Source organism: Martes martes, assembly GCF_963455335.1.
Source record: "Martes martes genome assembly, chromosome: 16".
Classification (NCBI taxonomy): Eukaryota; Metazoa; Chordata; class Mammalia; order Carnivora; family Mustelidae; genus Martes; species Martes martes.
In genome coordinates, this window is record NC_137904.1 from 51,503,341 (window position 1) to 51,514,517 (window position 11,177).

An 11,177-nucleotide genomic window follows, 5' to 3' on the forward strand; every position below is an offset into this window, starting at 1 on the left:
CTTCATTTGGCTTAATACTCAAACTCCTCCATAAATAGGTAAGCATTTATAAAAAATGGAAACACCTAAATTTAACCCCTTCTTCAACACTAGCCTCTATCAAAAACAAGTGACACATCTTAATTACTTTTCTAAGATCCTATTTCCTCATAAACTTCACTTTGTAAATGCTCTTAAAATTGGAATCTAGGGGCGCCTGAGTAGCTCAGTGGTTAAGCCTCTGCCTTTGGCTCAGGTCAAGATCTCAGGGTCCTGGGACCGAGCCCCACATCCGCCTCCTGCTCAGCTGAGAGCCTGCTACCCCTCTCTCTGGGCCTGCCTCTCTGCCTACTTGTGATCTCTCTGTCAAATAAATAAATAAAATCTTCAAAAAAACCTGGAATCTAATTTAGTTAATCCAGATCAACAAAAATATAAAGGAAAAATCTTGTAGGTTATTGCTACAAGTTACTTTCTTTGCCCACAATTTAGTAATCTGTAACTACGTATTAATAAAAAGCAGCAATTGTGTGTTAAAAAAAAAAAAAAAAAAAAAAAAAAGCATCTCAGTACCAGCCTAGAGAAACTTTCTGTGAGAAAACAGGAGAAAAGTCACCCTGGAGAAATTCATTACAAATCCAGAGAAGACTTTCATCCTTAGAATCAAGAAAAAAAGTCATTTTGTAATAAATCCCCATGTACTTCTGCCATGTGACTAAGAAGCTGGTCCAAAAGTTCACCTTCAGCAATCCTGTCTGCATGATCAACTATATACATCTTCTGCAACAGGTGACACGAAACTGCATTTCTCAGGCGAAGCAAAGGGATCGAATTAGTTAAGACGCATGTTGCTGCGGTTTCTTGTTTTTTCCCCCCTTTGGATTTTACCAAAATGATTTGGAATCGAATGAATTGCCAAATTTGTTTTGGTTTTGTTTGATTTTCTACTTTGGTTTTTAATCAGCCATTTACCAGCAACTGTTGCACGAGCCCATTAGCACTCAAGAGTAAAAACAAACACACAGGACCAGATAAGGCTCTCCGACTAACCCAACTGATCCATTTCCTTAACACAATTTTTAAAAACCACACTGCTAGGGGTGTGAAGAGAAGGATGTTTTTGCGTGTTTGTGTGCCACAATCTGTCTAAATCCTCAATTCCCTTTTAAGGAACAGATATATAATAAAAATCTAAAAGAAACCACATTAGAAATGCAAAGAGGTTTGCAAAACAAGAGGCTTCTTTCATTCCAAAAACCAAACCAAAACAAGGGGAGAAAAATGAATGCAATGGATATGCGTGTGCCAAAGTTTCAATCCTGCCCGGTGGAGACACTGCACTGGCACAAATTTTGAAGAGGAAAAAGAGGGGGTTGGGGGGAGAGAAAGAGAGCGAGTGTGTGGCCTGCAAACTGCAACAATGCAATCTCCATTTTGAACAATGCGCCTCTTTCCTCTGGTAAATCTAGTTTTTTGCCACTTGATGTGCCGTCGCGTTTCCCCTCTGTCTGGGGGGAAGGTGGGGGTGGGGGGAGACCAGAGAGGGAGTGAGCAAGGGGGGAGGGCAGAGGAGGTGGGGAAGGAGTCTGCAGCGACTGGGCTGGGTGGGTACCTGGAGTGCTGCTATAGGTGCTATGGCTCCTGAAGCTGCTTTCCGTGCAATAACTGGCGTCGTCGTCGTCGTCTTCCATCTCCTCCGGATAATCGGAATCATCGTCGTCCTCCTCCATCTCATCCTCCTCGTCGTCCTCGGAATCTTGGGTCTCCTCGGCGTCGCCGTCCTCCTCCTCCTCCTCCTCCTCCTCCTCGGAGACCATGTCCTCCTCCTCCTCCTCCTCCTCCTCGCTCTCGTGGTCATCGTACACCACTTTGTTGACGGCCCTCCGGGCCGGGGTGGTCCGGGCCAGGTGGCCGCCGCCGCCCCCGCCCCCCGTCCTGCCGCCCCCGCCTCCTCGCCCCCCCCGGCCCGGGGCGCTGGTGCTGGGGGGGGCCGGCGGCGGCGGCGGCGGCGGCGGCGGCTTCCTCCGGCTACTGCTGCCCCCCCTGGGCGAGCTCAGCCGCGTCTTGGGCGCCACCTCAGCCTGGGCGGCGGCCCACCTGCCCCGGCTGCTGCCGCGGTGCCGCGAGCGGAGCCCCCCGATGGGTCCGGACGTGGGCGGAGGCGGCGGCGGCGGCGGCGGGGCCGGGGTGCAGCGCTCCGCAGCGGGAGCCGCGGGCTGCTTGGGCGGCCTGCCCCGCCGGCCCCTCATGTCGGAGCCGAGGCGGGGGGGAGAAGGGAAAGCGGAGGGGGGAGGGGCGGGCGGAGGGGTGGCGGTGGGGGGCGCCGGGGCCGGGTGGGGAGGCCCGCGGGGCCGGGCGGGAGGGGCCCGGCCGGCGGAAGCGGGTGGAGGGAGAAGGCTCAATCCGAATTGCTGGGGCCCCACTCCGGATCGCCTTCAGCCGCCATCTTGTTTCTTCCCTCTCGCTCGGTGACTGGGGGAACCGACAGCGGCCGCAGGCCCGGAGCGCGGTCACGTGAGCTGCGCCGCCGACGAGCCTGGGACGGAGCGAGGCCGCGCGGCGCCCGCTAGGGGGAGCGCGGGAGCGCCGGGTCGGGGGCGGGGAGCCCGGGGCGCCTCCGCGCGGCGCGGCTGGACCGCGGCGACGCGCGGGAGAGGGGCGCTCTGCGCGCGGAGTGCCGCGGGCCACAGGCCTCGGGAGCCAGCTGCTTCCGCAGAGCGCCCGCTGAAGCCCCGACTCGGCAGGTCCTGCCGCCCGCGTCTCCTCTTACGCGGCTTGGAGAGAAGGGCAGAAGCGGCCCCATACTTGTCCCCCTCCCGGCCCCTTGGAGGAAACTGATGCTGAAAGAGCCGAGGATGTCGCCGAGGGGGACCGCCTGCACCAGCGCGGGAGGGAAATTAACTAGGGTCGGGGAGACGAGCTCCCAGAAACGTGAAACTCCGAAGGCTTGGTTCTAGAGAGTCCTAAAATTGATCCCAATGACAACTGCTTGGGGGGCTGTGCCAGGAGCTACACTCTGGGCTGCCAGACCCCGAGGGAAAGTCACTCTCAGACTCCTTGGATAAAATCCCCATACGAAAAGCCTCAGATAAACTCCAGAACGCACCTACATTCCAGTCCTCCCCCACCTTTCCCAGTGTCCCAACTAGAAACTCGACCACCTCAGCAAGAACTTTTCCCCAGTTTCTCATAAGTAGTAGAAAGATGACTCTCTAAAACCTACTTCGAAATGTTGTGTGTTCGTGTTATCTTATGGGGAAACTATTTTAATTTCTTTACCTGACAAGTCACCAGGTCTCAGTGCAGCCCAGGGAACCAATCATGATGATAAAATGTCAGGCACCGCCAGAGCAAATCAGGTATTCAGCTCACAGGGGTCAAGGTCAGCTCGAGATTTGAGAAAAGTTTTATAAACGCATGAATATTTATCGAGTATGTGACAACTAAAAAGTGATTTTAAAAAAGACAGTAAGCGGGATTCTGTACACCAAGTGGCTTATTATAATCTAGGTAGAAGGAGAGAACCCGGGGCCCCTGGGTGGCTCAGTGGGTTAAAGCCTCTGCGTCCGGCTTGGGTCATGGTCCCAGGGTCCTGGAATCCAGGCTCGCACTGGGCTCTCTGCTCAGCGGGGAGCCTGCTTCTTCCTCTCTTTCTGCCTACTTGCGATCTGTCTGTCAAATAAATAAATAAATCTTAAAAAAAAAAAAAAAAGGAGAGAACCCAAGTGAAATGAAAATACAAGCGTTAATTGCCAAGTAAACTCCGTATAATCCGATTGTATCAAGAGTGGCAAATATACATGCCTTCAAGGACCATGTTAGTAAGAAAAGTAAATAAAGTGGGCAAGGCGAATATTGAAGGGCCTGTGTTTTGCTTAGGGAGGGCAGTGGTGGGAATATGGGTGTGAAATAACCAGATCTTCAAATTCTTCAAGAGAAGGTGGAGATGTGCATTTCACTTGAAATCTCTTGGTTTCTATATGGCAACCAAGTCGATTTAAAAACAAACAAAACTTCAGATGGGCCCAAATAAATGCAGTTCGATTACAGCCCAGAGTCTACAAGTTTGCAACCTGTTTCCTGCAGTATTTACAGCCCGGTGTTCTGGTGTTCTGGGGCCCCTGACGCCTGAGTGGGAAAAGCCACTCCTGATCTCTGGGTTGTGAGTTCCAGCCCCATGTTGGGTGTAGAGATTGCCTAAAGACAAAATCTTTTCAGAAAAATAAATAAATAAAAGCCTTAAAAAAAATTTTTTTTTAAATAAAAGCACAGGCACCTGGGTGTCTCAGTCAGTTAAGCATCTGCCTTCAGCTGGAGTCATGATCCCAGGGTCCTGGAATGGAGCCCCACCTTGGGCTCTCTGGTTAACGGGGAGCCTGCTTCCTCCTCTCCTCCCCGCTTGTGCTCTCTGTCGCCATCTTCATCTCTCTCAAATAAATAAAATCTTAAAAAAATAAAATAAAAACACAGTTCTATATACCATAGAGAATACAAAGATACTGGTGACAGCCTCTGGAGTTTGCAAGCTAGTAGTGGAGGAAGACATTTTAGGGAGGTTTCATAAACGCATTAATTTTATTAAAATTTAATAAAAGTTAATAAAAATTTAAAATTTATTATTTTATTAAGAACAAAAAAGGGGGGGGGCCTGGGTGGCTCGGTCATTGAGTGTCTGCCTTCGGTTCGGTCATAATCCCAGGGTCCTGGGATCAAGCCCCGCATCGGGCTCTCTGCTCAGCAGAAAGCCTGCTTCTCCCTCTCCCACTCCCCCTGTTTGTGTTCCCCCTCTCACTGTCTCTTTCTCTGTCAAATAGATAAATAAAATATTTTTTAAAAATACAATAGATGGCACAAAGAGAGGTGTTTGTTTTTTCTATGTAGGCTCTGTGCCCAATGTGGGGCTTGAACTCACAACCTTGAGATGAAGAGTCACATGCTTTACCAGCTGAGCCAGCTAGGCAGCCAAAAGAGATATCTTTGTATTACTTGGAGTTTTTAGTTGCAAGCAACAGAAACTGACTCTGGCTCATGTAAACAGAAAAGGAACTCATGAGAAAGATACAGACACCTCCAGAATCACTAGGTCCAAGTATAAATGGAATCCAAGCTCTCAAGATGTTGTCTTCCAGCTGGTCCAGTAGCTGTCTTCCATGGGCCATTCTGCTACAAAGCCAGCTGCTTCCAGTTGTTGGGGTCCACAATAGGGCTAGTGAATCTGATAGGACTGCCAGTTCCTTTACTCCTTCCACTGTAAAGTTAGTTCCTTAATCAGATGCTGTTATGGACTCAGTGTTTGCATACCCAGGAAATTCATATGTTGAAACCCTACGTCCTAATGTGATATCGGGAGGTGGAGTCTTTGGGAGGTAATTAGGATTAGACAGGGTCATGACGGTGAAGCTCTCAAGGGTAGGATTAGTGCCCTTATAAAGTCATGAGAGAGCGTGCTTCCCTTTCTGCTCCCCACCATGTGAGGATATAATGAGAAGTTAAAAGCCTCCAACCCAGAAGAGGTGTCTCACTAGAACCTAATATGCTGGCACCTGATCCTAGACTTCCAGTTTCCAGAACTATGAGAAATAAGTTTCTGTTGTTTAAAAGCTATCCAGCCTATGGTAATCTGTTCTAACAGCCCAAATTGACTAAGAACAGGTGCCATAATGTGTGTATAAGATACTGTGATGGTGAGAGGCACCTGGGTGGCTCAGTCGGCTAAGTGTCTGACTTGGGCTCAGGTCCTGAACTCAGGATCCTGAGATAGAGCCCCAAGTCAGGCTCTGCACTCAGCGTGGAGTCTACATCTTCCTCTGCCTCTGCCCCTCATCCTCTGCGCTCCTTCCCTGCGCTCATCCACCTTTCTCTCTCCCTCAAATAAATAAATAAAATCTTTAAAAAAGAAGATACTGTGAAGTCAAATAAGGTCTTCATTAAAGCCACGTAGGAGGATGGTGATGGCAAAAGCATCACTGGTTGGGAAAAAGAAATACAAATTTGGGCGCCTGGGTGACTCAGATGGTTGGGTGTCTTCCTTCGGCTCAGGTCATGATCTCTAGGTCCTGGGATCAAATCCCACGTCTGAGCTCCTCAGCTCAGTGGGGAGTCTGCTTCTTCTTCTCCCTCTGCCTCTCCCCTTGCTTGGGATCTCTCTCTCTCTCTCTCTCTCTGTCTCTCAGATGAATGAATAAAATCTTAAAAAGAAAAAAGAAAATCCAAATTCAGTATAAACCTCTTCCCAAAGAGATTGACTCACTGTATCCACCACGGTAGATAGAATCCATTATAATGATTCCTTCCAACATGGGCACCCAGCAATAGCCAGGTCAGCCTCTCCTTGGAGAAGCCCACGCTGAGCATATGATCCCAAATTAAACAGACACTGGCTTGACTAGGGGAAGAGCTTGACCTACATTCACAAGGTAGGGCTTCTTCTGTAACTTAAATCTTCTTTCACAGAGGGGGCATTTTGGTAAGTACTCGTTTAGGACACGAATAGTCTTACTTTCTTGGTCTGAGGTTCATCTATTGTCCTCTCTCCCAAACCTTGTCACCAGTCGAAGTCCCTGACCACTTGGCCCATGAACTGGTAATAGAGTCTTTCTCAAGGCAAAGAGAACCATAAGAATACAACTCAAAACTCTACCCCCTGGGAGATTTCCTCTTGCCATTGTCCATTCAAGATCATTTGCAAGTGCAACTATAACAGCTCCTCCCCGCTGATACCATTTGTAAACCAAGCTCAAATGTTCTCCTTAGTCACCTGGTCATGGGAGTTTTCCAGAAAGCCCGGCTGTGAACTAAGGGAGGGATGGTAGTGAAATGCGAGGAAACATACCGGGAGTTGCGTGGCGGTGTCTTCTCCAAGAAATGCTCAGGCCTGCTCTTATATATTCCATGCCCTCTTGAGGAACCAGGCATGACTGGGCCCTTTATGGCCAAGCGGGACAGATACTCACTGATGATAAGCCACATAGGTCATGTGGTCACTGGTACTCCACGGCCAGGCTCTCGATCTTGCCAGGGCCTGGGAGAAATTTAAGAATAGTTTCTAAAAAAGAGAAGAGTTGTTCGCCAAAGAGAGCAAAGCTTTGCTCCAAACCTGTAAACACGATGTGGGGATGCTCTCTTGGGGGCTTGCCACCGGCTCTGTTCAGCATCCCAGCAGGTGGCTGTGCGCACAGCCCCACCAGATCCCCTGGGGCATGGGGACCATTTAGCAGAAATCCTTGCACTGGAGCCTGGACCTTTGCTGAGGAACCTTTGCCTGCTCTGTGCTGTTGCTCAATGTTAGCAAGCTTTTGGGTCATTTGGAAAATGCGTTAAAGCAGCATATATACAAATGTGGTACATATTTGCATATATGTAGTCTTGTAAATCTAAGAGAGCTGCCAAGGATCCGGCACTGTTGGAAGAAGCACCACACCCCACAGTCAAATTTCTCACATCCTTTACATGTTCAATGGCTACAGCCATTCACTCTTCAGAAGACTTGCCTTTCATTCCAGGTGACATGTATCTGGTTGAATTATTTTGCCACTAGTTGCCGTGGCGTTTCCCAATCTCCAACCTCAGTCTTAGATGCATTTTCTCTGCCATCCACCTCAAAAGACTATACAGTCACAACCACCATCACCCCATTTCCCTGAGAGTCTACAGCCTACAACCAGCTTGGTTCCGACTCTTTTAGCAGTTGGGTTCTTGGTTGTAAGCGACAGAAACCAACTTTGCCTGCTTTAAGCGCACGGAATCTTTGGGAGCGCCCCAGAACCAGGCTCTGATTCTGAAGCCAGAAAGTGCTACAAAATCAAGCTCCTAAACCCGTGAAGACAGCACGGCTGTCGCTGCCTGGCACAAGGCCCAGCTTGTCCTGGTAACACACCAACGCTAGGCGCTGGGCACCGCTCCATCGCCCTGCCAGCTTCCGGTTCCAAGGTTGAGGTGTGGGAGCCTGAGTGCAGAGTCCTAGCCGCCGGGAAGGCCAGGATGGGAGGACCTGGGTTTCACTCCCATTATGTGGAGGGTTCCTCCACCCTGGGAGGGGACAGAGGTTGAGTGACATATGACACACAGAGAAAGAAGTCACCGTGAGTTGACTTGGACTTGAGTGACTCAGAGAGTGAAGGGTCACAGACCCACAGTGAAGACTAAGAAAGCCAGCCCAGGAGCTGGGTTAGGAAGGAAGTGATTAGCTCTGTGACCTTGACCCTGATAGATCCTCAGGTTCCTTAAAAATAAAGGAAGGGGGCTGGGGTAGATCTATACTTTCCACACTTTTGAAATTATAACATCTAATGGAAACTAGAGAATAGGGGCATGTGGGTGGCTCAGTCCGTTCACTGTCTGACTTGATTTTGGCTCAGGTCGTGATCTCAAAGTCGTGAGATCCAGCCCTGTCAGGCTCCTTGCTGGGTGTGGAACCTGCTTAGGATTCTCTCTCTCCCTCTGGCCCTCCCCCCACCGCTTGCATGCGTGCTCATGTGCTCTCTCTCTCTCAAATAACTTTCCTGACTCTAAAATCGAAAAAAGAAAATGACCATGATTAAAAAACAACAACAACAACAACAAAAATGAGGGGCACCTGGGTGGGTGGCTCAGTCAGTTAAGCATCTGCCTTTGGCTCAGGTCATGATCCCAGAGTTCTGGGATCAAGTCCCCTATCAGGTTCCCTGCTGAGCAGGGAGCCTGCTTCTCCCTCTCCCTCTGCCTGTTACCCTGAGAAACCTGCTTGGATCTCTCTCTCTCTCTCTCAAGTAAATAAATAAAATATTTACTTGAGATAGAGAGAGAGTTAGCAGGAAATAGAGCACAAGTCGGCGGGGGGGCAAGGGGGGAGGGAGAATCAGTCTCCCGCTGAGCAGGGAGCCCGATGTGGGGCTCCATGCCAGGACCCTGGGATCAGGACCTGAGCCGAAGGCAGCTGCTTAACTGACTGAGCCACCCAGGCACCCCAGCTCTTTTTTACTGAATGAGAAACTTGGACTTGAATACCCAATTTTATATCCTCAGCTTTGTGTCTTAAATAGCTCATGCAATTCCTGATCCAGACTCTTTAGCAGCGATCTCTTTAAATGACAAGAAACTGTTTGCAGTCGTAGGTGAAAAAAAAAAAATTGAAAGGACTTTTATAACCACTGGAACATTTACAACAGTAGAGATTATATTTAAGTTATATTTAAAGCTCTTCTTTTTCTTTCATTGACAAATGTGCTTAAAAAATTTCTTGTGGATTTTAGATCCAATCAAACATTTTCATAGCTCATCATTCAAAATAACGATGAGGCTCTAATTTGCGGAACACACAGGCGTGTTTAGAAGGGTCACCTCAGGGCGCCTGGTTGGCTCAGTGGGTTAAGCCTCTGCCTTCGGCTCAGGTCATGATCTCAGAGTCCTGGGATCGAGTCCCGCATCGGGCTCTCTGCTCTGCGGGGAGCCTGCTTCCTCCTCTCTCTCTCTGCCTGCCTCTCTGCCTACTTGTGATCTCTGTCTGTCAAATAAATTTAAAAATATATATATTTTAGAAGGGTCACCTCAGGGGTGCCTGGGTGGCTCAGGGGTTAAGCTCTGAGGGGTGGCTCAGGTTATGATCTCAGGGTCCGGGGATCGAGCCCCACATGGGGCTCTCTGCTCATTGGGGAGACTGCTTCTTCCTCTCCCTCTGCCTGCTTGTGCACTCTCTTTCTCTCTGTGTCAAATAAATTAACTAATTTTTAAAAATTTTAAAAATACAATGGTCACCTCAGTTCTTAGACATCATTTGTGGCACACCAGTCACAGACAAAATTTTCTAATATAAAATATGCAAGGACTGAGTTTCTGAGTGGCCTGCACCAGAACCCCCATTCTCTACCCCGTCCAAACACACACACACTCACTCATCCCTCCCTCTCCACTGGATTGCTCCTCTTGACCCTTGGCCACCTGGGACACAAATTCCACCAGCATCTCTACACAGGCAGTGACGTGCCCTGCAGCTGACTGCCAATGGCGGCCTTTCGCTCACTACCAGACCCCACTCTCATAGGGCCATCAGAGGATGAGGCCGTAGTGGACAGAGCTAAAAGGCCCAGAGACCCCAGCCACTCTGAGGGCTGGGAGGATGACTGTCTGCACCCACCCAGATCTCATTCACTGTGCGCCAGAGAGGTCACCTCTCTGGTTCCTTCCAAGGCTAATGTCTATGATTATGATCCTGCCCTGTTTCATCCTGGGCAGGCTGAATTTGGCTTGTTGGTGGGGAAACGAAGTGGAAATGTCCAGAAGACAGTTTGAAATGTGGACAAGCTCTGGAGAAATTGATGCTAGAGGAACAATCTGAGAACCAGCCTCTTTGAGAGGAAAGTGGGTGCTACGTGGACGAATTATACTGTTGTGGAAGGAGCGGCACCTGAGTGGCGCAGTCGGTTAAGTGGCCGACTCTTGGTTTTGGCTAGGGTTATGATCTTAGGGTGCTGGGATCGAGCCCCGAGTCAGCACACAGTCGGCTTCAGGATTCTCGCTCTCCCTCTGCCCCTCCCGCAGCTCACTTGTGCTCTCTCGCGCTCTCTCTCTAAAATAAATAAATAAACCTCAAAAAAAAGGGGGTGGGGAGAAAACTGTCATGGAAGAGAGTTCAGAGAGAAAAAAGTACCTCGTACAGAACTTGGGGGATCACTTCCACTTCAGGAACTGGAAGAAAAGAAAGAGAAGTCTAGGGAAAGATGATCAGACAGCACTCACCCTGGCTCCCTACCCACCCCCTCACCCCCGCCGACTTGTGCTCTATCTCCTGATAACTCTCTCTCTCTCTCTCTCAAGTAAATATTTTATTTATTTACTTGAGAGACAGAGAGATCCAAATTGAAAATTTCCAATTTTCAAATGGAAACCAAGGACTGGTGGTGGAAACTGTGCCCCAAAGCTGGAAACCTCGAATCCTACTTTTCTTCCTATCTCTTTAGCCACTCACCTCATTTCTTCTGTGGACTTGTGTCCCTCTACCTATTGGCTCAGACGTCATGATTTTCAAGCTTTTGTCCTACTTAACAAATCTCCTGGATCCTCTAGTCCCTCCCAGGACCTCAGCTGCCACCATGAGTTCATGTTCCCCAGACCAGCATCTCTTGTCCAGACCTGCACTCTGATCACTTGTTTCTCAAGCAATCTTTTTTTTTTTTTAAGATTTTTATTTATTTATTTGACAAAGTGAGAGAGAGATCACAGGT

At 49.2% G+C, this 11,177-nt stretch overlaps 1 protein-coding gene across 6 annotated transcripts in view; it reads right to left on the reverse strand.

The window, feature by feature from the left end:
- BPTF (bromodomain PHD finger transcription factor) overlaps window positions 1-2,228 on the reverse strand; it is a gene marked incomplete at its 5' end in the record, with an annotated part of 155,877 nt that extends 153,649 nt beyond the window's left edge. For all 6 annotated transcript variants that reach the window (XM_080825943.1, XM_080825941.1, XM_080825942.1 and 3 more), the window contains one exon: window positions 1,592-2,228. In XM_080825943.1, coding sequence (XP_080682069.1) covers window positions 1,592-2,228 — 637 coding nt within the window. The remainder of the gene's footprint in view (window positions 1-1,591) is intronic.
- Window positions 2,229-11,177: the final 8,949 nt, after the last annotated feature.